The sequence below is a fragment of the Leptosomus discolor genome, chromosome 1, assembly GCF_034619465.1.
Source record: "Leptosomus discolor isolate bLepDis1 chromosome 1, bLepDis1.hap2, whole genome shotgun sequence".
Classification (NCBI taxonomy): Eukaryota; Metazoa; Chordata; class Aves; order Leptosomiformes; family Leptosomidae; genus Leptosomus; species Leptosomus discolor.
The window spans coordinates 29,592,678-29,619,232 of NC_141391.1; the positions used below are offsets into that span (position 1 = coordinate 29,592,678).

The 26,555-nt window shown below is 41.6% G+C and overlaps 1 protein-coding gene across 1 annotated transcript in view; it reads right to left on the reverse strand.

Moving 5' to 3' along the window:
* Positions 1-26,555, reverse strand: part of WDFY2 (WD repeat and FYVE domain containing 2) — a 64,040-nt gene that overhangs the window by 13,685 nt on the left and 23,800 nt on the right. Inside the window, exons 2-4 of the mRNA XM_086481928.1 lie at positions 17,649-17,716; positions 12,373-12,446; positions 5,162-5,216 (exon numbers count right to left, since the gene is read on the reverse strand). Coding sequence (XP_086338054.1) covers positions 5,162-5,216; positions 12,373-12,446; positions 17,649-17,716 — 197 coding nt within the window. The remainder of the gene's footprint in view (positions 1-5,161; positions 5,217-12,372; positions 12,447-17,648; positions 17,717-26,555) is intronic.

A 26,555-nucleotide genomic window follows, 5' to 3' on the forward strand; every position in this document is an offset into this window, starting at 1 on the left:
TTTTTGTATGAATGACCAGTGGACTTGCTCGTGAAGTGCTGATTGAGCTGACTTTTTAATAAAACGAGTGGCTGGAAAGATATGCAGAATTATTCCCAGCTGTAACTTAGCAGCGAATGCCATACTCCTCAATCTACAGCCCTACTGGTTTATTACTGTTCTGAGACCTGGCAACCTGTGCCGCACAAGGCAGGTTTCTTGTGCTTGTTTGCGTAAAAGCTGACACACTGGAAAGATTAAATATCTTTGGACACTTAAAAACCAGCTCAAAACCTTCATTTGAAATGCAGAGAAATTCCTCAGAACAGTATGGGAAGATTGCTGCCTGCCCTAAATATACGGCACAGATTAGAGATGTGTTCAAACCCTATGAGGGGAACCACTTGTAGCAAAGAATAGAAGGCTTGCACAAGCCAACATCTGCCCCTGATCCACACCGAGTTTTAGACCCAGACACCCTGAGGAGAATAGTCAATAGATGCATTGACACAAGTTGCTATGACTATGATTGGCAGCTGGACTAATTTACAGCATCAGACTTGAACTGTGCCCAGATGCTTTCACCCTCACCCATCGCTTTCACCTTCACCCATAGAAAAGCTTACATTTTGGCTCTTGTTCCCATACACTTTGAAATTCCAGGAGTCACTTGAGCTCTTTTAAACAGATCCTCTCTTCCCTCTACCCTCCAGATTTCTTCTCTGGGAAGAAACTTCAGTGACCCCACGAGTGACTAGTGCTTGTCTTTACCTATCTGTTGGTCTCCCTGGCAGCACCTGCACTAGCTGGTGAAGTGGCGCACTGCAGGAAGGGCCACGATGGGATGCATGCTGCTACAAGCACCTGATGGGCTCGTAAACATGTGTGCACCACCAACACTGTAGACAGGCCCATGCACTTCCACAGGATGTGCAAAGCTGTCTAAGGCTGTTCAAGTCCTGTCCAGGAATGTTTTCTCAGCATGTGGCAACTGCTATGGCTAGTGTTGGCTTCCCCCGGTTTAAGCTGGCCGTGGGGATAGCTGGCACCACCCAACTCTCCTAAATCTCCTCCTGTTTCCTGCTAAAACTTCTTCTAAAAGGCAGGGCTTGTACCTTTTGATAGAAGTACTGCCTGTGAATGGTAAGGCAGCTCCCTCTGGCAAGTGAGGAGTAAACGTTAAATAAATGTGTACATGCCAAGAGGTGGAAGGGGTGCACGTGATAGCTTTGCTTATCCTCTCTCCTGAAAAAGAGCTTTCAGTTCAGCGCTCTGTTGCCCACCTGCAAGTGCTGCACGTATTAGCTGGTGCCACCACACACATGCTGATGGCAGAAATATCTGAACCAATTGAAAGCACAGTGGAGGTCATTTAAGTAAGGGAGAAAAGAGAGGACAAATGCACGTAGAAAGCCACTTGTCAGTTAAAGCGAATTTGACCCATGTAAGGCTTAAAGAAGCAAAACATCAGAAGAAGTTGATAGTAGAGCAAGGAATAGGTCTGGGTCCTAGGTTTAACATAGGTTCAGGGTTGTGAAAGAGCAAACAAAAAGCTGGTCCTTCATCCACAGAAGGTTTGAGCACCATTTATGTGCAGAAAGAAAGTGGAGCAAACACTGCCAAAGCTGCTCACTGCAACAGCTGGATGGAGAAAAGGGGAAAGAGGGTGAACGTGGTCACAGTACAGAAAAAGCCACAGCAAGCACCAGGCAAAAGCAGGTCTGTCTAAGCCAGCATGAAGAAAAGAGCCCATGAAGATTATGGTGCACGAAGGCAGAGAAGCAGCAGACAGAAGCGAGCAGGTTCATCTGCAGCTGGAGGGTGGGAGGGAGCAGGGGGCTGCACTCCTGCTATGAGAAAGCAGCAGCGAGCACTGTGCAAACAGCAGGTTCCAGAGAGGTTGGAAGGTCTGTGCCTAGAGAAGAGAAGCTCCAGCCAGGAGGTGCACACCGAGACATCAGCAGCCAGAGCGCAGGGAAAAGGAGGGTCTGCAGCGTGTCTAAAGGCAAAGGTCCGAGAAGCACAGGCAGTGCACAGCCATGCACAGTGCAGGGCAAGGGGCTGTGCTGGGTGGAAGGGAGAGTTACAACGGTGAAAAAAAACACCAAAAGAGAGGTGGAAGTTAGTAGTAAGAAAGAAAACCATAGCATGTGCAAGAAAAGCACAAGAGAAAAGGCTGTGCATAGGGGAAAGTAGAACTAAGGGTATGGTGTGAGCTGGCCTGAAAGCAAAGAGGCAGGGGAACATCCCCAAAATAGGCAGGCTACAGAAAGCATGGGGCAGAAGCAGGTCTACAAATCCTGCTTGGCAAAATAAGCGCATGTTAAATAAATTAAAAAAAAAAAGGTGGGGGGGGGGGGAACCAGGAGGTGTTCTGTCACCCAGAGGGGGCACAGATTGGAAATGTGGTCCCCAGTAAGAAGGTGCAGTCGCAAGGGGCAGGTGGAGAAGGCTGTGCAGAGCAGGAAGCAGCAACAGCCATGCGGCAGGACCAGGCTGTGAGGGGCTGGAAGCCAAGGCTGCTGCGGGGAGGGAAGGGTTTCTGCAACACCCATAGTCTCTCAGGAATCTGAGAGGAGCCACCTGGAGAAAAAGAAGGTTGCTATGAGCGGAGGTTGTCTGTGCCTGCAGCTGGTGCTGTGTCTGAAGAAGGGGGTATGGTGATAGTTATGAAAGACCAAACAGAATGAAAACTTTCATTTCCCAGAGCATCCCAAACAGCACTGTTCCAATGCTTGCATGACCCCTCCTCACGCAAGGGGAGTTAGTGCCTGTAGGAGGCCAATGCCCCATGAGCCACCCTTGAGTCATGACTAACACAGTGCCACATCCCCAGCCTCTATGTATTGGTCCCTTTCAAGAAACAAGATTTTGAAACTCCAGACACACCTCCAACAGTACCCAAACTTTTGCCCACATGGCTGGCAAAGTGCAGAAAGCAGAACTCTAGCCCTAATGCTTCTTTAACCCTTGCAGAGGGAATTACTATACAGACACCCACACACATGAATTTGGGGAATCTCAGCAGCCTGGGACCACCACACTGTCTTTCCACTCCCAAAACTAGGTCACTCACATACTGCCATTATTTTTTAAATTAGGGGAATACAGTTTTCATCAGCTTAAACAAGGAAAAGAACAAGCATCAAACTCTGGAAGTGAGGGAGGAAAATGGGGCAGGGGCTCCTTGCCCCTGAGGGACACAGCAGCAGCAAGTCTCGCACACACTGGCTTAGGCATCTGAAGGCAGACACGCCACTGTCAGCGATCACCATGGTTTGGGCTAGAACTGAAAGGATGCCTATTCTGGGCACAAATATTGCTTCTCTTACCCTAAAATAAGTCCACAGCTTTCAGACAAAAATCTTCTAACACAGCATCTGAGAGTCCTGGCACAAAATGTCCAGAACCAATCAAAAACCTTCCCATGCTGAGACAGGCAGCCAGGTAAGGAGGCGGCTCCAGTTGGGATTCTGGCCAGTTGTACTGCTTCTCTGCTGATGTTAACGGACCCTCACTAGAGTCCTATGTTGTCCAGTGTTCGAGGGATGCCATCTGAACTACCTGGGTTCTCCCACAGGACAATCCATGGAGGTTCTCCCTGGCATCTTCCTATCCAAAGGCCTCCTCCAATGCTCTGAAGCAGCAGCACATCTGGCACACTACAGCTGAAGGCCACGAGAACAGCCTTCCTTTTCCTTCTTTTTTTTTTTTAATTTTTTTTTAAATTTTATTTTTTTTTTAATTTTACGAGGGGTGCTCCCCAGGCTTTGGGTGGGCTGCCGCAGTCAACTGGCTATTCTGACATGCTGCCAAGATATACATTCCCCCCTTCCAAAATTTTCAGCCCTTTTCCTGAAGAGCTCAGCAAGAAAGGTGGTCTCATGCATATGTTGTTCTGCATATGCAGAAGAAAAGACTTCAGCTCACCCTTCCTAGGCTGTGAGTAGCCTGCAAGGTTGAATCCAAGCATGGAAATGGATGAGCTAATCACAAAGGGTGCTACAGAACAGTCAGTAGGAATCTTCAGTGCAACAACCCTTAAATATGAAACCTAGGTGTGTCAGACTGTGATGATTGTGGAGCAATCACAAATTCGAATACTAAAGACTCGTACAGTCAGACTGCAGCAATCGTATTTAAGATTCACATATATATTTTATCATCATTGGATATTTTCCTTCAGTTTTTTTTACAAGCTAAGAAAAAAATGTAGATATTCTAGCTTAATTTTATAACACACCAGGCATTCATGAAAGAGATGAAGTAAAACACTCAAAAGCTGATGCATGTTAGCCATACTCTGCAAAAATCAAGATTCTCCTCATACCTTAAAATCTAAATGTTACAAAGTGATCCCCAGAGCCTCCACTTAGAGCTCTAAATTATCCTCTCAACCCTTCAAGGTATAAAACTCAAAATATATGAGTAAACACATATTTTAAAATGTATGTGAGAAATCTCAAGCCAACATGTCAGAGGCTTCTATGCAGAAACATAATGCCTAGCATATAATATGATATCACATAATATCATACCACCTCTTAGCAAAAGACATACAAGAATAAATCGTCACATGTATTTGTTGCTTTTATAAGAATACCTGTCCCAAGCGGAGTGTCCTTAGAGTTTTGACAAGGATAAATAGTTAGGATTCTTAAAGCATCACATCAGTGAATACCAGAATATAATTCGAAAAGGTATGGATTAGCATTTCTTGACACTTTACTATGACAGGTATTCACTGATAATCCTGATATTACTGAAGCCAACAGTTATTAAAACATAACCAGGCTACCCCAAAAGCTACAGTCCTGAATGCCTGAGCCCTAAAAGATGGGTTAGTTTCCTAAATTTTTTCATTAGATACACTAGATTACTAAATATTAAAAACTAATACTCCTCTTCCCCAAACGTGGTCTGGATTTTGGACAGTCTGCTGCCTAGAATGATATTCCAAAGGAACATTTAAAAGGAAAAACAGAACATGAAATAGCTCTTTAAAAGTCTTGTAATCTCAGAACAAAGCACATTATCGATCTACCGATAAAACCAGCATTTACATTCGTTTTAAAGAAAAACAATCAATCACTGTAAAGGAGACTTCATTCACACTCCTTAAGAGAACATTAACAAAAAGTAATGACAATAGAAACCAATTAACACGGATCATGGTTCTTACCCTGGTAACTTTTCACTAGTGTCATCTTGTTGTAATCTTCCGATAAAATGAATTCCTGAGGGAGGGGAAAGAAAAAAAAAAAATAAACACAAAAGAAACAGTGCTTAGAGATGTAAAGTGTTTGAAAGTGTTTTCATTTGAATTCGTTACCAAGGTAAGCTCTCCCTTCTTTGCAACCACAGTCCTGTTTATACTTTTGCTAATTTTGAGTGCTTCCATCTAAAAAACGAAATCATTTCCTAAAGCTGCTTAGGAAACAACATCAGAGTGCTTCTGAATAGAACGATGGGGATAAAAGAGGAACTATGAAAAAGAAGTCAAAAAAGCTGACAAAAATGGCTGTCTATGAGCCAAGGTATCACAAAATGAGAGAGACACCTGAGATCTGTGGCATGTAGCAAAACTCCCTGGGCAGAAACCTGCATGTGTGCACACAGCTATGTGTGCACACGCGTGCCTGTGTGTACACACATGTATCCATGCGTGCACATACACCACACCCCAACCTGAACACTCAGGAAACTCGGGATAGGTATGCAAGACCTGCTTGAAGTTGCTCAGTCCAAACTAGGTACCAATAATCCACGATAGAAGCACATTTCAGGTTTCTGTTCAAAAGTCTCTCAGTGCTTCAAATACAAACCCAGACTTCTCCCCAACCCACCCCACCGCCCCTTGATTTTATCCCTCTATTTGTTAATAATTATTCTGGTATCTCAGAAACAAACTTTCTTGCTTTGCTACTGCTTCGCTGTGGCTAACAAGCAGTCATGCGTGGGATGGAGGATGGCTTAGCACAGGCTGTGGCTGCCTGGGGAGAGATGTGTGGTGTGACCCAGCCTGGCTTGCTCCTGCGGCCGGGGAAGAGCCCAACTATGGGGACCGGCTCTGCGGTCCTGCTGCCTTGGTGCTGCTGTTTAACCGCCAATATGGCTTTTGCAGGAGGAAAACAGCAGCCAAGAGTCTGCACAGCAGCCTCGGCTCCTGGAAAAACCCATGTGGTTAAACTGACTGAGCACCTGGGTGTTCCCGCCGCTCGTTTTGAAGAGAAGAGTTGCTCAAAGCTGGGGAAACAGAGTGGCCACAACAAAACTCCTGCAACATCTCCTCCCTGGAGGAAACACCCAGGCAAAGGGTAGGCTCTGTGGCACCACAGCATGAATTAGCTTTCAAACTGCCATCAGGTATCTACAAGCGTACACCGTGTACTCAGAGAAACACAAAGGAAAACCAAAGAGTGCATAACCACGTGATATTAATAATTTACAGCAAACTACACAGAAACCCTTTCTGAGCTAATCTACCTAAGGGCAGAAGTAAAACCTAACTCATTTAATCTGAAATAGGGTGAAAAAAAAAAAAAGAAACATTATAAACACAAGCTAAGCTAAATTTTAAAGCATACAGTTGTGACATGTTCACATATAAGCACTGCCAAAAGCATTGCGCAATGGTAGAGAAGAATGGACTTCAGAAGCCTACAGACTATAGTTAAGGCAACCCAAAAGTTTATAGTGCAAACGAGCATGAGAAGATATTCTAACCACTGAAAAGCTGGTATTTACGCACACTTCCCAAACCGGAATTTAAAAAAAAAAAAAAAAGTCACTCTGCATTTTCTGTGGGGTCACTGTAGGTAATATGCATGGCTCTCCAGAACCAGGATTACCCTAACACATCACATCTATTGCTTGGCACCAAGGTGGAGAGGCTACAATACCCATCTGTGGAACATCTACAGATCCCAGCTTCCAGGAAAACTGTTGAGTGATTTGAGGCAGCTATGTATTTTGCTGTATCTAGGTTTCTGTCATAAATGAGTTATAAACATGCTCTCTTAAATTGCTCTACTTCATCTTTCTTTCCTTAATCTGCTCCACCTTCCGTTAGCTTTCCCCTGGCAGCTGATGACTACAGTGCAGAATGTTATTTAAAAAGCAGTAACAAATCAATTAAGTCAGCTGGATTTCTATACCCAGGTCACCTTAACTCCACAAACCACAGAACGTCAAAAATTTGCTATACCTCCCTAGCTACTTAGAGGGGAATTGGTCTTCATTAACTACTGCCTGAAGAATACTAAACCACCACATGAAATGCTTTACTACAAAGCCTACTTGAAGCAGGACCCTTTGCTATGAATGCTAACTTCCTGCTGTTGTTACCCTAAGAGAAATGGCTTCAATTGCTGCAACACATGGTGGGAGAACTTCCCACCAATTTGTCTGTCCCCAGCTTTGACTGTAGTGGCACACAGATGCTGCTGACTTCAGGTGGGATGAAGAGCATGGTTTGTGTTCTTGTTTTTCTTTTCATTTTTCCCTTGATAAATTTGATGTGGCCATTCTGGTCTGATCCGAACAGTTCCACAGTTTCAGTGAAAGACTGAAAAGGCTTTTGAGTCTCTCCATTATAATACAGTGAATCAAACACAACTTCAGTTCGTAAGGTTTACCCAAGTATTGATTAGCTCTGTATGCTTTAACACAAACCATAGGTACGTACAATCAATACACTGCTCCATCCAAACAGATAAAAAAAATACAGTTCAAAATAAACACAGTTCCAATTAACCTGAATACTGGCTATAATTTTTCTTCTTCTTTTTTTTTTTTTTCCCCATGAAGAGCTATTCCTTTGCACTCTCTTTGAAAGCATATGATAATTTGCAATGCATTTTCTTGTTCTGCATTTTCTACTATTTCTCTAGGTCCCTTGCTCCCTGCTCCCCTTCACACTGTCACGTGTTCTTCCATTGCATTCATTCCCCTCTCCCTGTCAAGGCCAATTGTATTAGTTGCGTCAATAGACAGGTATTTTAGCACAGGGCACCTTGCTCAAGAAATTCATGCCCTATTGCACATACATTGTGTCATCTGCACTACAAAAACACCGACTACATCTCTTTAATATTGCACCATTAGAAACTGTTTTTTTTATCCTTCCATACATAGATGTTTTTCTCCTCTCAAAGCTGCTGACTCTCAGTTCTCATTAGGCGGCTTTTTAGCTCTTCTTAATGAGCTAGAAAGGCTGGGGTCACTCATGCAGCTCGTTCGGTGCTTGTTAACAGAACAGAGAAAGATTTCTGAGTCCTGTATGAGCCCTTTTGCACAGTAGGGTCTGGGATATATCAGAGTGCTCAGGATGGCAAAATCAAAACCCCTCCTTGCAGGGATTAAAAACATTTTTTTCTGGCAAGATCACTTTTTGCTCTTCAGAGTTTTTTTGGAGCTACTTTACTACCATTTTTACTCTACTGAAAATGTTAGTGATCAGTCTTGGCTGTTTCAGGTAAGCTTATTATTACAACAGTGACCTGGTACCATGAAAGCCTTCACAAAGCAGAAAGGAGAAGTCTTGAGCATCTGAAAAGCCTGTCCGATCTAGTGCCCACTCTTGTACAAAGACTCTTAGCTATACCTTCATGGAGAACACCTCCCTCACACTGAAACGTGTACATCCACCGCAAACTTCTCTTGAACCCAAGGCCTCTGTAAATCCTCCTGGAAATATTACCATCATCTTGTTTTACATGACTCTTGTTAAGGCAAACCCATACTCAGGTGTGTGACATTTCAGAGTCCTTGGCCATGGGGCTGTCTGACATGGCCCAGGGTCTAAAGAAGACCCATGCCTTTCCAGAGCTGCAGGTGGATGTATTCCAAAACAGCACCAGAGGCCTCTGCTTAGGCAACTGAATTAATTTCTGAGAGTTAAAAATCTTTATATGTTAGTTATGTGTTACCCATTCACAACCTAGTTCCCACCCCAGGGAATTTATAGTCTGTACTCTGATAGATGATGCCGTTTTGACAGCACACTGCAGATCTCCTTAAAGGTTTGACTTCATCCTGTTTTTCCAAGTGACCAACAGCACTCCCCCGTCTTCCAGAGAACAGCAAACCTGCTTCAGAAATGGAAGAGAATGAAGACTCTTAAATCTACTGTCAGACCCTACATCTATGTCTGTTGCAAAGAAAGCTCTATGAAATGTTTACAGTGTTTTCACTTTATAAAGTACAAAAACTGGGAGAGGACAGAAACTATCGTGTAGCTTTCTTGAAGGAAAAAAAAAAGAGTAAACTTCCCACAGTGGCAGAGGGGAAGGCTGCACACCAGCAGGTAAAGCCTGACTCAGTCTCAGGTACTCAAAGTGCTGTTTATGGCCAAACCTGTAGACACCTGCAAGATCAGATAATGTGGAAGAATAACTTATCTTAGTAAGTATCATCCCCAAGGAAGAATTCTGAAGGGGTTATTCTGGTGCCCTGTTGTCCTTGTGTCCCTGCTCAGAGTGTATAACAGCTTCATCTAGACACTAGCGTAGTCAGCAAAAAAGATCAATTTGGCTTAATTAATTCAGCTTCAGCTATCTAAAACCTAAATCCCTCATTTAAATCTCCCCAGAAATGGGGAAGAGATATTTGTGCCATTCTAAAACAGTTTCTAGGGTAAGTAACGTGGGTGTCTCCAAAGGCAATTCACCTCTCCTCTACTGTCTGCAGAACATAATGACTAACTTTATCTAGGAAGCTAACTTTCAGATGGATGAAATTAGGTGAGGAGTCTCATCTTGGCTGTGGAAGTCTGTTGTCTATTGCAAGAAATAGACCTTTCCTCTGTTTCTTCTTCTGGTATCTTGAAAGACTTGCACCCATTAAAGCATGTTTTTCTCTACTTCAGAGCAAGGAATTTATGACCATGGTAAAGTCTTTAAGCTTCCAAAAGGGACCTCAGACAATTCCTAAGACACAAAGTAACTGAAATACCATTTCTTCTAAAAAAAAAAAAAAAAAAACATAGAAACTTTTTTTTTTTTTTTTTACTTTAGGTACTGCTGCTCTTCAAGCAAGATGCTAGACAATCTTTCACTCAAGAGAATGGTCTGCTGTGCTGCACAAATGTTTACGCCACCTTCGTGCTGAGGAGTTACAAAAGGTTGAAAACAATCTCTTCATCTCTGTAGAAGCAAAAATTGTCACCCTGTTTCGCAAGGAAAGGTGCCCATACAAGCTCACCTTATGGTGGCTTTGCTCGAACATCTTTCTGTGACAACAGCATTGCTGCCAAGCCTCCTCAAAATGCACCATAGACATTTCTGAGGTGCCAGGCTTATAACCAAAATCCATGCAGTTTACAAAAATTTCATGTACACGAAAAAAAGGCAGTTCCACTTTCTTATCCCCATTTACATCTGGGGGAAGTAAAAGCAGTACTTCCTTGCACTGCAAAAAGATTAGTTTGAGATTATGTGTCACTTATGAGTATTGTATCAGCTTATAGCCCTTGCTGGGAGCCCTTTCTTTCTAAACGATCAAAGTGAGGATGCAGAATGATTTTCAGCTTTTTTTTTCATCCTGCATCCAGCATACGGAAGGGTGCTGGGCATTACCAGATATGCTAACGTGGAGCAGCTGACTAATTCCCAAATATTTCAAGCTGCTCAAGTAAATTGCCTGTACTTTCCCTTTGAGGACCACCAATTAAAAGTAAGGGCACTAAAGTCACTTTGTTGTAGTAAGTTCTCTTATTTTGTGGTCAGTGTGGCTTGCTTGTATAATCATCATAGCTGTGCCCAGGAAGAAAAATTCTTCCAGAGGGTAGTTGTAACCCACTTTCAAGTACCAGTGGATTTTCTCTAACACCCCAATATTGTTGGGACTTGAATACAGGGCTACCCTTGCTCTTCTTCCATCCCCATCTCCACTACCTTCTTGTAGCACATTACAGTTGTGGCTTCTCTTATAAGCCTTAGGTTTGCTACAGAGGGAAAAATTTCATCACTTGTGGAAGTTTCTGGAGTGCATTTTCTGCACAATCCTCTACCTACAATTGCATACCCTGCAGCTACAGGGGACTAAATCATGCCACACAGATAAGCCCTTCCCCCTCTTATGTGCTCCACAAGACTGGGAAATGAAAAGCCTAGTTTAGCAACAAATAGAATCTGCCTTAGACATGGCAATATATACCTATAAGTACCCAAAGTCACATGTTGGTTTACCACCTGCATATCTCATTTCCCTTCTTTAGCTTCAGAATGGGAAATATTTTTACTCCATTCAGACTCAAGTACCCTCTGACTCTTCAAGACAAAATGCCCCGAAGACAAAGGACACATCTCTACCATCATGCCAGAGCATTTAAATACCTTATTTACAGTTGCCTTCACATTCCTTAAAGGCCTGGTGAAAACAAAAGTGCCTAGTAAGACTGGCAAATTACAGCTGTTCCAGAGAGTGGGAAGGAGGGAATTTCAGAGGTGCAGGGAATTCCCTGGTAGCTGTCCCATCTCTTAGATACAAAAGGAGAAATCTCCTACTAGCCAGTAACAGCTTTATAGGTCAAAACCTTCACATCTTTAATACAGCTCACAGGCAACGGCTAAAAGGGTCACACACCCTTGCCCAAATACTATCTTGGCTTTGGTACAGACAGCTGCAGCTTATGTCAACCTGCAAACAAACACTCATTTAGTTATAAAGCCCATAACACAGAGACAACAGCAGTAAAAATCTGGAATTATCTTAAACTGGAAGAGGAGTCTATTGATGAGGCACAGGTAAAAAATACCTCTCTGACCCATGCCTCTTCCACAAAGTGATATAGCTCTTTACTCATCATTCCACAAGAAAAATCCAATTAATAAGGTCAGCTGCTACCCTCTGTCCAAGATCTAAAAGACAGACTCTTGTTTTAACACCCTACTTCCTTTCCACACACACATATCTGAGATGTTAATAAACCAAATCTTTCAGCAACAGCACTGCCAGTTAGGAGCAACTCCTTGGAAGGAAGTGAGAGGAAAACAAAACCCAAACGCTGAAGTTCGGAAAAGCAGCTAGATATGGAGCAGAAATCCACCTCTTAATTGCTGCTTTCAGAAAACTTTGGTATGGTATAATTAACAAGGCACTCAAATTTAATAAAACAACAGCTGGTTTTCTGTGTTGTTATTTTTTATGAGATATGCAAATTAAGACAGTTTGTTGAGTTGCCTAATAAATATCGTAAACCCCACTCAAATCTCTTTGTGGCAGTTGGAATGAAATTTGTAATAATCTGCCATTTTCTACACTACAGCTTCAGTTCCACCGGCAGTAAAAAGTCTCTCTCCCAAACACTAGCAAAAATATCCTCACCACAACATCACACATATACTTCTCAAAAGGGAAGCATTTCAACTAGAAATCTTTGGATGTACTTACTGAGATTGTACCATTGTCTAGACCTATGGACAGCCTTCTGGTTTCCGGGTTAAAAGACATGCATGAACATGGAGCTGAAAAAAATGAACATGTTGATGAAGTTAACAAAACTGTGATTCTCATTTTCTTGAAGTTCTGGAAAGCCTAAAACTAGCTAACATGCTTCTTTATGGTGCTGTTCAGCATTTTGCCCCTTCCAATAGACAAGCATTAAAAAAAAAAAAAAAAAAAAAGCGTTCTTGCAATTCATTCAACCCTGCCTTATTAGGACACAGAACAATGGCAATTTCTTGCTCCAGCTCCTTCATTTTTTCTTGCTAGTTATCTGAAAACAGGTGTGTCATACAAGAGCAGTGGTGGTGTTTCGATATGAGGCACCTGACATTTCAGTATAAATCTGAGAGATTACTTAGCTGAATAATTTAATTTTTTACATTCGCCTGAACTTCACTGACAATAAAAGAAAACACCATATTATGTCAGAGGCTTGCATCCTATATCTGCAGTAGGAATCAACATATCAGCCAATATTAAGGACTCTAAGTTCAACTGTCCCCTGCTCCAGTTTCAACACAGACAACGCTATGACAGTATCACATACTATGGCCAAAATAAAAGATTGTATCAAAAACTATCCATTGTTTTATTATATCAATATTACTCTAATAGAAGCCAGGATATACTCTTAAATTGCACATAGTCGTACTATGCCACTCGAAGATCTGGCAGGGTTCACATCAAGGGTAAAACCAGAATTTTCTTGCAAGAATTCAAGAGCTATGCTTGTTTTAACTGAGAAACTGTGGAGTTGCATTCAGAAGGCAGGGATTATTTTTACTGCTCAACACAGCAGCGTGCATCTGGGAGTCCTGCTGTCCCAACAGAAACCTTCAGGAATTATTTTTCAGCAGCAATTGCCAACTGCAGCTAAGAGCAGGCATTCTTGTTCCTTTGATAGTGATAAGAGTGTTTTTTAAACAATATTCTTGTGATAAATATAGATTGCAGTCAGATGTGCTTTTAGTTCTGCTTTTTTCCCCCTCTTGGTTTCTACTCTCTGTTGTGATTACTCACAATGCTTTTGTTACTAACAAGCTCAGAGTCCTCTCTTTTGCAGTAGTATATTGTCAATTTCTGTAATGTCTCACCTAGGATTAAACAGTCCATAGCTCAACAAATCTTCCTTGATAGTTTAGTTGGCAGCAAAGCTACATGAAGAAGAGGAAAGTCTGTGTTGACTGTTTAACAAAACTTGTTCTACCTTCAGTATTGACTACCCCCTGAAACATTTCCTAAAGGACAACCAACTGCAAGCAGAAAGCCTACCAGACCTACATCCAGGCAGGCAATTTATTTCTTTCCTGGAAGGCCTGACTAAATTAAATCAAAGAAAAGGCTCCAATTCAAGGGAACTGCCAGAAAGGAAACACTTAAATTATGGCTACTAACAGTGACAAAATTGCTCCTTCCCATCCCTCTCCCTCAGAAAAGGCAAACTCAAATCATCCCTTTGGATGGTGGTGCATTACTACTATATTGACGCTTCTAGGGTTGTAGCAGAATGACTTGTATGTAAAACAGACAGAAAAAAAAAGCAATTTAAGCAAAAAAAAAAAAATATTCCTTTTAAACCCACTTAATTCCAGAACAGGCATATTCTGCATATCAGTTTTCAAACACTAGACACTGTGCATACATTGAAAGAGCTACTTGTAACTCCAAAGGCAATAAACAGCTCACAGAGAAAAAGTCTCAGGTAAATTAGCTATTTGAAGTATGCTTTACCCAAACAGCCTGAAACAGTTCAGACACAAAAAGTGCAAGCAACTGCTTGACACAGGCTGATTACAAAAAAAAGTCACTTCTAAATTCCAGACCTCTGTGTACGCAGTCATAGCAGTGTAAAGATACTTGGTTCGCTGTAACCATTTCCCTAAGGGAATTCTTCAGTAACACGTGCTCTTGGAAAAATCATTATGTCAGCACTAAAATTACATCCACACTAGCTACACTAATATAGTTAAAGTGATGACAGTTGTAACAAGACTTCAGAAGCTTAGACTTCAGTGAAAATAAGATGTCATTCAGATGCTTAAGCACTTAGGCTCATTAAGAATAGGGGAAGAAAAAAAATAAAAAACCAAACCAAACAAACAAACTAAAACAACCCCTAAGCTTCCAAGATGTTTAAGATCCTTTTTAAAATTATAGCCAGGAAAAATAACAGCACTCTGAAGACCCTCTACTTCAGCACCTAGCTATCATTTGGATTTCAGACTGGAAAAAGATTAATCTGAACTACTACAGAGGACAGGCAGGATATTCCTGATGCAGAAGTCTGGCTTTAATCTTTATCTTAAATACAGGGCAAACAGACACTGATTTTAGCCTTTGTAAAATGAATTATGGAGGAAAAGCCCAATTACATACTTCATGCTCTCAAGAGTGTGTCACCTGTATTATAGAGGCTAACAGAAGTAGAAGACAAATACAAACTTTGTACCTGCAGTTTCACAGACCTCCCTTTGAAGTGCCTAAAAGTGACATAGTTTAAGACCAAAGGAGCATGTTTTGCTTTGCAGTTTTTCACTCTCCTGTTCAAAGTGAAGTGCTAGCTATGAAAACCATCATAAGACAGACAGTGTATTATCTACCTCAAAGACTAGATACTCCACTGTTCCTCACTACAATAAATACTTTTCTCTGTTCCACATCTGTGAGTTTTTGTTTGGTTGGGTTTGGGTCTTTTGGGGTGGCTTTTCCCCCCTCAGCTTCCTTCTCTTGACTACGATTCTTTTCTTTTTTGTAAATTGGTGTCTACCAACTTGGGGTTTTTTTCTCCTGTACAGACACTGCCCAAAAATCACACATCTAACCATGGTAACACATCTATAATCTGTTACTCATGTATAAACAAGGATATGCATCTAAGCATGAGGGGAGTTAACATGCTTGTCAGAGGTCTGTTGTTAATACAGTTACTGAAACAATGCTGGTGCGAGGGAGACGTGTTAGCTAGGTTTCCAGCTTACCTAGTTTGCCTTACTGGTGATATAACAGTGGGTATAACATCCACAGCTTGCTTTCTTTCTCATGGGCTAGAGAAGATGATAAAAAATCTGGCCACAATGTTGTTCAGTATTTTCCAACCACAGAAACACCCATAGCCAGGGCATAAAACTTTGTAATTGGGGAAGTCTCACCACTAAACTGCAGTGCACATACCTACTCAGAAGAGATCTACAATCTTGATCTTTGTTCCAGGTATTTAATGGATTTCACGTTCAGAATGCACTGATGGACCCATTTGGGTGCAGAACTTGACGAAAGCACATGGCTGACTTGGCCCAACTCCTCATCTCCCAGAGTACCCAGGGCACAAACTGGTATTAAGGCTACCTGATACCAAATCATAAAACGGTGTAGGTCATGCACCACCATAACCAAAGTCACACGTCATGCTAATGGGGTATCTATAGGTGGGACTGCCACTCACAGCTTGCTAAGCAGCACAAGGCACCATGGTGCCTACTACGTTTTTACACAGAGACCCTTTGGGCAGTCACTGTTCTCTGAGCGACAAAAACCAGTATGAACCTAAAGCAGAGGACCATCAAAAATGTGATCCACACAGAAACAGATGAAGCAATTGTTTCTACTCAAGTGCAGATTTGTGCAGAGGTTGACTCAGAGCCCTTCCTACGATATCCAAGCTTAAAGCCATGGCTGATAACAATGTAATTGGCATTGCTCCAGTCATTAATTATACCTGATCGTTCTTGAAATTGGTGAATAACACAGCATAATTTTAATATCTCAAGGCTCAAAAGCTTACCAGCCTTTCAAGAGAAGGAGCAGTGTCAGGTTTTCAAATTTATGAAGGAGCTTTAAAAATAGTCCCCGTTGAGTGGATCTGGATCTACTTCATCATTCCCAGTGAAGCTGTTATTACTGGCAATAACGCAGCCTTCCTAAGACCAGAAGAGGACCTAACAAGATTTTAAAATGCAAATGTATGCAAAAACACCACACGGAAAAAGAGAAGCATCAATGCCAAACTGCTTGAATAGCCATTTCAAAACAGTTTGACTGGGGAAAGCAAACCTCTTAAGACAGGTCAAGGGAAGTCGGGCCACTGCTAGTGATCGTGGTACTGAGCTCCACAGATTGCCACATCATTAGCTGGTTTCCAATACCTTTTTGTGCAAAATCTTGAGCAGAAAGTACCTTTGAGGCTTGACATAGTCTTATGAGCTAGTCCATCACCAAAGGAAGAAGAGATATGCTCCTCTACCAAATTAATGCTTAGAACAGGCAGTCCAATGCCATGGCCACTCTAGGGTCTCAAGTTGATGTTGGTGCTAAAACTTTTATCTATTAAATATTTTACATATCATGGGAGACAGATGTTTCTTCCAAATCTATCTTAGCTGAAAATAATTCTTTCTCCAGACAGTAGGAATACCTTGATGGGACTTGATAAATGCTCCCAATCTGTGGATTTAAGGTCAGCTTCATAAGCTTTCCAAAGACAGGCTAACCCAGCACATCTGAAGTTGATTAAGCAGCATCAGCATACCCCTGCTGCTAGTGACCTGCAGAGTTATACTCCTGCACTGACAAACAGCTAGGGCTGTGATTTCTTCAACTGTCTCTTGGAAAAATGGACATAGATTTGCAGTTTCTTTTAAAGCATGAACACTCTCTTTGGGAGAAGAGATATACACCAGATCATACCGGAGGAATCCATCAGGGACATTTGGTTTTCCACATTTAATTGCAGGGGTAAAATGTTTCTGTTTCTTCACTGGAAGAGCTACCTTCCCTGTCTAGTGTCCCCTCTATCATATTAGCTGTCACAGGATATTAAGTTCTTACCAAATAAACCCATTTACCATTGCACTCTAATGGACTGAGCACATGTGGTAGGAAGAGTAGAGTGATTTATACTGGAGACTTACAAAGCATTATGGACTCCATTAGTGGCAGAATGCAAGACTACATTTTGAGCTCCCATATTTTTTAACTATACTTACACCAAATGCTCACCGCTTGCTAGCATATCTGCATTCTTTTGCTGCTGTAATCCCTGACACCTCTCAGAAGCATTAGCAGGCAACTTGGTAAAGCTTCACAGAAACCAAAAGGGTTGTTCAAGAATAATATTTAATATGGAGTAGTAAGCTTGCAAATGGTCAGAAACATGGAGCTTCATCAAAAACAGAAAAGCCATTCTGCAAATACACAGTACATAGCAAACACCTCCTTATACTTACATGGCATTGCATGGTATATGCTGGGCCAATACTGCCCACTGTCTCTCTTCAGCCAGACACGAACTGTTCTACAAGAGAAAAAAAATAACACGCACGTGAGGAAGAATGAAAAGTAACAATGAATGAAAACAAAGCAGTGACAATGAATGCACAAGACCTTCTTCAAAATTAAATTATTTTGCTGAGAGGAAAAATAAACGTGCAAACTCCTACAGCAGCCTTATACATCAACCTCAGACTAACCTCTGTAAGGTGATGAGGGCAGCCCATTCCTTGATTCCATGCAGTACTCAACATCTCAGCTGAACATATCACAACAGTATTTGGAAACAGCTATGGCTTTTTGTTCTTTGCCTTTCCCAAGGACTGGAACACAACTATTCATTCAATGCCTCGCAAGAGGATTTGGGACACCCTAGGTAGCCCAGGAAAGCACTCCTGTAACAGCCCATCCAGTTCCTTGCAGAAACCTTCCCCCTGCTCTTAGGGTAAGCCTTGGTCCATCTACTGTCTGTTGTTTCATTTTTCTGCTTCAGGAAAATCTCTAAGCAAAGGAATGAGGTTCTGAGATTTTCAGCTTCTATTTACTAAGATTATGTCCATTTGTAACAACAATGAGCTCGTCAGCTTCAGGACCTTTCCCTCTCCTCAGTGCAGGGTGCTATCAGATGCCCATTGAGCATCAGGCTGAAGAAGGATGATCAAGGTGACATCAAGGACAGCCTTGCAGTCCTCCTCTGCCCCATCAGTTTGGAGTTGCCATCCTCGAATACTGCTACCTAGAACCACGCAGTGCTTCAGGCCTCCTCACAAACACATCAATGGTTTCCTCTCTGCTACAAGACATTCACAATGTATCTCAGGATTACTTTTTTTTTTTTCTCATAATCATATCATATTGGCAGCTCCCTATCACTCAATTCATGCCCTTTGCACACTTGAGAAGCTTGTTGCTTGTTTCCTGAGCAAAGCATCTGGACCGACGTACAATCTGCGTCATTAAATATTTATTATTTCAGTCCTCATTGTCATTCGCTTGTTTTGGTCCAATCTCTGAATCCTCTTTCTAATTGAAGCTCTCTCTTAACTTCAGTTCACCAACTAATTTCAGCGAAACATGCCTAGTAACAGCGTCACCAGTTAAAACAGCAGGCAACAAGTAACCTCCTGCTTGTTTCTGCATAGCCCACCGTCATCTCAATTACAGTCAACTGTTACTTGCCTTACTGTTCCTCAAATCCTTACCATCTCAAATTTTAGCTAGTAAACTCTCCATATAATACTATATTCCATGCTTTAGTGATTTACACCAAATATATTAAACTTCTCTAGAAAACTTAGTTATCTAAGACAGCATCGTGCTAGTGTAGCACAATAGATTTTAACCAGTCAGCCACTTCTATTTAGTCTTTTCCACTGAAGTTACTATGCAATACTAGCTACAAGAGGGATCTAAAAAACTACTGTTAAACATAAGCCTTATTTTCCTGTAGCAAACCTGTAACTTGCACTTTGTATTATTAAGGAAAAAAACAACAAGCAACAATATCTCTTTCCAGTGCATGAAACATGTGGAAATACAGCTTATGGATGACTACATCGTCATTCCTACTGTTACCTCATTTTTAATGGAAAAACAGGTTTCAGCCCTTTTTACCTAATAAAAGTTTAGAGCAATACGTTAATATCATAGAATGGTTTGGGTTGGAAGGGACCTTGAAGATCACTTAGTTCCAACCCCCCTGCCATGGGCAGGGACACCTTACACCAGACCAGGTTGCTCAAAGCCCCATCCAGCCTGGCCTTGAACACTGCCAGGGAGGGGGCAGCCACAGCTTCTCTGGGCAACCTGTGCCAGTGCTTCATCATCCTCACAGTGAAGAAATTCTTCTTAATATCTAACCTAAATCTACTCTCTCTCAGATTTAAACTGCACCCACTGCAGAGTTACTAATTAATTTGACAATTATGCCAATGTTAAGACTGTTAGATGAATGATATTGAAACAAAAAATATTTTCTGCTTAAGCTTACAAAAAACACCCAAACAAACAAAACTCCACACTGGTGGTGGAGGTTCCTAGTTAAGAGTGAAACTACTTTTACTACTGTAGGTCTTTTCTATAGGTACACAGTATGCTGGCTCATTTCTTCATGTAGTCAAATATATTTCCATTCAATGACTAATTCATGCAAAATGAGAAACAAAGCATTCTAAGAAAAAAAGACTATGAAAAGGTGTTATCTAACTCTAAGGTGTGTGAAAGGGAACATAACCAGTATGTCAGTTCATGTAACTCATTACAGAAATACTTATCTCCCCAGTACATAATTTTAAATAAAGGAAAGCAAAAGATCTTGTAAACAATTTATTTTAAAAGTAAGGACAATTACTATGCATATCTTTAAAACAAGCATTTAAAAGTTATGTTAACCATTATAATGGAATTCCAATATCTGTGTATAAGCTGATGTAAAAGCATAAAAATTCTTACTTATGTCAGAAAATGACTCATGATTTTCTTATCAAGTTCACCGGATTAGATAAGGTATTTTATTGAAAGATGAAAAACTGACCTCAGTTCATTAAACTTTTCTGGGTAACTTTTTCTCAAAGTAGATTTGGGCTAAAGAACAAACTGCACTGACAACTGAACCAATGTCCTTGGAAGAAAGTGGGTTTTTTTCAGATGCAGTTCTGCACATTTTTGTATACTTCCTAGCACAGTACTACCCACTAGACATGAAACCCAGAGCTTCTGAAGCTTCTAAAGAACGCAAAGAAAAAACCCCAAGCATGAATGAAATCAAACTTTTTAATGGATATATATCATGAAGAGTACTTGCATGGTTACCGGACTTAAACACGGCAGCCGCCCAGATCAGGATCCATTCTTCAACTGCTCTAGAGTGATTCAGCTGGCATCACCATGGAAATGAGTTGTCCATTCATTTTGTTGCCAGTAAATTAGCTTGGAAAGATTTTTAGAACCTGTCAAATCGATGGATACTCTTCTAGTCTTTTCATAACAGAGATGATTTATTTTTAAGTGAGACAGGCTATACAGAAATAATTCTGCCATGCAGAAGACAGGCTACATCTTCATATATTAAGGGGATGTGAAAAACGCGTATTTTAAAAGAAAAATTGCTTCTCACTATTATGCTCAAGAGTATGTGTCTCAAGCCCAGGCAGCTGTGGTTGTACCGGCAGGTCTCAAACACACTGCTAGGCTGTGTACATGTGTAGGAGGTGGGCTTCATCTGAGCACCTACTACTCACAGAGGTGCCTATGTCAACAGCAGCATGTCCACCTCAGCATGGCAGCTCTGTGCTTCACCATCTACAGAAACTTATTCAATCAGTGATACATGCCATGGTAGCTTCTTTCTGATAAAGACATTTTGCTCATATAAATCCTAGTTTGTACATTTAGGTTGTAATGTGTTCCAAGAAAGTGTGTGCAATGTTGCCAGGTTGGATGTAAGATTCTCTGCTCAATCCCTAGTCTGTCCTGAGCAGTCATCTCGCTGCTGGAAAACTCAGTGTCCCTCAGAGCCGTGGAGTTGAGTCGCTGTGACTGACTCATAGGCAGGGCTCTTGTCTTTTCTCCTTGGTGCCTTGTGTGAAACTAAGGCACAAACTGGTGTTGCATACAGTAAAGACATATTAGACATGTTTAAGTACTGTCCCAAGATGTTTGCATGTTGCAATGCTGTGAATGGTGTTGTATGGAGATCCAACACCACCATTACCTCAAGAGACAAGTCATCCTTATTCCACTCCACTTCTCCAGAATATCCATAGAAACACCAGTTCTAGTTGTACAGTGTGAGTGAAGAAATTCGATATATATCAGTTTCTCATAACAGATCCCTCCTCTCCTGTTTGTGAATGTTTTCCTTCCTCACTCCTGCCTTTTTACATATTTCTCTTTGCTGGGATGCTCTTGCATGACGCACTATTGCGTTCATGCCCCAGGCACAGGACAGCTGTATAACAGCAGAGGAAATCCTCAACACATACAATTTACTACAGTATTTTATAGATATTCTTGGACTTCAGGAAATTGTTATAAATGACATTTTAACATAGCCCTTATTATTGTTTATACCTTGGACCATATATTGTGGAATTTTGTGATCTCCTGTCTTGCTGAGGGACCAAGAGAGGTAAGCATCAAACCCAGTACAAGGTGCGAAGTGAGTTTTATTACTATTTGTAGTGAGCACCTGATAGAGAATTTTCATCTATCACTTTCTAAAGTTGTACCAGGCTTATCCAGAGATCAGCACCCATCCTGTGCACATTACCGATCCTTGGGAAAGGGAGGTAGGTCATCAGTGCAAATGACATTACATGGTTAAAAATAAATACATCCCCTTCTGTCAGCTGTTATAAGCACAGAACTGATTTATCACAGTTACAGAACAGTTTCTGAAAGGAAGACACTGAACTATTCTGAAAAATTCTTTAAAATGCTTACCTAGCTATTTGACAGAAGAAATGAAAAGAGATTAGGCTAATAGCCAAGGTTAGTGCAATCTGTGAAGTTTCAGGCATACCTAGTGGAGTATCAGTACATATTCTCACCATCAATATATTGAAGTCTTTAGTGTTAAAATAAAAAAATTTAAAACTTCACCTGTTCCTAAATATCCAATAACAAACAGCTCAAAAGTATTCAAAAGTCACGTCTCTCTGCAAACTAAATATCTGCATTGGAAACAGCAAAAGCTCTATCTGCTGTCATTAAACAAACATGACAATAGTAGTGTCTGAAGTCCAAGTACAGCAATGACAGTTTTACTGCCTTTAACAGAGAGACATTTTCATTAAAACTGGGATTGGAAAACTATTTAACAACTGCATTAAAGATACTGGAGTACTATAAATCCCCTCACTTCTCCAGGGACTTTTGTGGGCAAGAGATGTGAAGAGATTCTGGCTCCCACTAATTAATGACATGAGCTTCTACTGGGATTTTCTGAAATAAAAAAAGTTCTTTCATGTTTAGTGGCAGCTCATGAACCACTGCCAGTGTAATGGAAGCAGTAATGAGGAGTTTAATTTCTCTGATAAATTTTGGAAAAGAAAAAAAAAAAAAAAAGGCAGCAAAAGTGAGAACTAGAACTGATTTCTGAGCAAGCCTGTTTCAGGAGAAACAAAAAGAAAATGAATAGCAGAGTGCCAAAATCTCAGGCACCAAGAAGACTTCATCTAACAGGTCCTCATCCTATGTCCTCGTGAAAAAAAAAAAAAAACTAAAACCCACAACCAAAAACCAAACCAAAACCAACTCAAATCTCCAACACTTCCACACCACCACCCCCAAACCCAACACCAAAGACCCAGGAAAGTGCATGACTGAGTCTCTCAGGCTCACCCATGCTAGTCCCCACAAAGCGCATCACACAACTCTGACGGAGGGTTCTACCTTGTTTTCACTGGGTTTGATGAACAAATGTGCGATTTAAACAGAACTAATCAAGGGTTTACTCACTGGACTCTTGCTAAGATTATGGGACAGTGTACAGCTATGCATTACTGTAGATCTGTTCTAGGTTCTTTCATATTACAAAAGTGCAAGTTCGGTTTCTAAAATGAAGTGCAAGAGCTACTAGTTCAGGAAAGGGGGACAATGCACAGGGAAAAGATTAAAGAGTTTTGAAGAACGAGCTTTATTTCAGGGCTGTTTTAGAGAAGTTCTCAGCAGTGATCACATAAGGGCATTTCTAGAAGGTACAGTATCTTCTGGATAACATCTTTATTGGCGACAGTGGGATCGAGTGCACCATCAGCAAGTTTGCCGATGACACCAAGCTGTGTGGTGCAGTCAACGTGCTGGAGGGAAGGGAGGCTGTCCAGAGGGACATTGACAGGCTGGAGAGATGGGCCCCTGCAAACCTGATGAAGTTCAACAAAACCAAGTGCAAGGTCCTGCACCTGGGTCGGGGCAATCCCAAGCACGGATACAGGCTAGGTGATGAGTGGATCGAGAGCAGCCCTGTGGAGAAGGACTTGGGGGTTCTGGTGGATGAAAAACTCAATATGAGCCAGAAATATGTGCTTGCAGTCCAGAAAGCAAACTGTATCCTGAACTGCATCAAAAGAAGTATAGCCAGCAGATCAAGGGAGGTGATTCTTCCCCTCTACTCTGCTCTGGTGAGACCCCACCTGGAGTGCTGCGTTCAGCTCTGGGGCCCCCAGCACAAGACAGACATGGATGTGCTCAAGTAGGCCCAGAGGAGGGCCATGAAGATGATCATGGGGTTGTTCAGCCTGGAGAAGAGAGGGCTCTGGGGAGACCTTATAGCAGCCTTCCAGTATTTAAACTGGGCCTACAGGAAAGGTAGGGATGGACTCTTTATCAGGGAGTGTAGTGATAGGACGAGGGGTAATTGTTTCAGACTGAAAGAGGGGAGATTTAGATTAGATATTAGGAAGAAATTCAACACCCATGGCAGGGGTGTTGTAATTAGATGATCTTTAAGGTACTTTCCAACCCAAACCATTCTGTGATTCTATGATTCATTGTAACCTTGGTCCATAACTCAAGCATCGGGCTTCCTATACAATAAAAGCCTTTTGAGCAGTAATTGCACTCTTTACCCTGTATACCTCAAGCCCTGCAACAAAGCCATAGGAGTGGTAAGGTCTGGCTTCCAGAGGAAGCTGGGCCAGCTCCCAACAGCCAACATCTTTGACATCGTACTCTTGTATCCAAAATGCCATTGACTCTGCCACCAGTCCAGCAACTCTTGTGCACAGAGCTCAGAAGCACCAGAGAAACATGATTGCTGCAAGGGAGATGAACCAAATAATGGCTGCACGCAGTCCTGGAGGTGAACAGCACAGGGAGCGCACCGAAAACCACATGGAGGCAGCAGGAGCTGGCAGCAGTAGCTCAGGCACCAGCTGTGGAGGGAGAAGGAGTCTGGTAAGCCCTTGAATGTTCAAGTGCACTGTCAATCCCACCCAGTGATATAAACTATCACTGGTTTGATTTTGTACATGCCCAGGCTAGTAGGGAACATTTTAGGTGAGGTTCATCACTACAGCAATCTCCATGATGACGGCCTACACAGTACTTGTCAGACACAGGTCAACAAAAGTGTAAACTTCTCATTTCTCCTTCTGCCACACAACACCGCCACCAGATGCAGAATTTACAATGCAGGCACTCATCTGTTGCTGAACAGAGACCTCAGGAGCAACTCTGCAGTCTGGTGCAAAGAGTAGGGTAGGGGAGAAATGCACAAGGGTGTTCACTCACGGACATTTTTGACCATCAACTGGTGGCAAAGAATCTGATTTTTGCCACCTTTAATGATTCTTTTATTAAATCTAAATAGTTTTATTTGCTCTCCCTCATAATCCTGCCCTGCGAATGTTTCTTGCCTCATCCATTCTCAGAGTCACTAGTACAGTTTCTTGACATGGACCTCAGCAAGACCCTGAATCCTACAAAAATTAAAGTATATATATTATATAGAACTTCTGATCATGAATAATCTTATTTGGAGTCAACATCTCCAGAGGATTCAGGGAATGAGCTACTGAAGCGCTGTGCAAACTAAGCTTAGAGGTTAATGATTTTGCAGAGCTAGTTCCTATCTGCTTAGGAGGAAGGTGGTGGAAAAGTCTTGGAATGAAGCTCAGTGCAAAGGTACACTAGGAAACAAACTGCACACTTGAAGTACTATATATTTACCACCTGTTTTCAGAAAAAAACATTGCACAAAACAGTACGCCAAGCAAGCAAGCAGACAGACTGAAAGGCAGGAATTTTTTCCACAAAAAGCTTACACAACTTCCTAACTCAAACCATGCTTTGTAAGATATTTCCCCATTTAATTCATGCTGCTGTAAACTAAATGCAAATGCATATTGCATAATAGGGAAAATGTCAAAAGTGTTGGTAGGTTATACGCAGCTATAGAATTGCATGGGTTTGTCAGGGAAAAACTGTTATAACCATCAGTGGTACTTAGACCTAAGAGAAAGAAACACCACTTTATTTAATACAGTTTTGGTTTACATAGAAGGCTTTTGGGGTATTTTGTGGGAAGTGACAAGAAAACAAAGACTCATAGGAGACAATCTCAGGAGAAATAGATTTTTATGACTCAAAAAAAAAAATGATAGCAACATGACAGTTTTACTACTCAGCTGTGAAACAGTTTCGACCCATTTTTCAGTTTTCTGGACAATGAGCAATGCAGTTCAGTGATTTTTCCAGTTACCCGAGCACATATGCCTGGAAGCAGTGCATGCTCTGCTGTTCAGGCACTGGACCAAATCAGATTCTGACCAGTTTCCACTGCAGAAACTTTGGGCAAGAGAGACCCAAAAAAATGAACCAAGAGTCACAACCACAGAAATACTGCGTTACCTTGAGGTTACTAGCACAAGGTTCAGAGAGCTGAGCTGCCTCAGGTCTTCAGCAGCTCCACAAAAGCACTGCTCGTCATGTATCATATGAAGCAGCATGGCAACTACACCACATTCCAGCATAAATGCTGTAGGGAAGCTAATTTTATCTGCAAATGCAGGTAAACACAGGGCTGGAGTTCTCAGTGAGCATCAACCTACAGCTTTGGAAATCATTAAACAACAAGTGTTTGGAAACACTCGTTGGAAATCCTAGTGTGTTAACGCTAGGATTTCTTTCAAGCAAGGTTTCAAAATTAACTCCCTGATTAAGACCTGTGTATCAAGTCTTCCTTACAGAACTTTGGGGTAACAAAATGATCTTCATCCCTTCCTCTTACCCACAGACCTCCTCCACCTGCACCCCACCAAATGATTTCCCTTCCAGAACAGGTGCAGCTTCACTGCTTCTTGTACCGATCAATTCCCATTTGCATTCGGGAAGCATAAACACACAACCTTTTGAAGGTAATC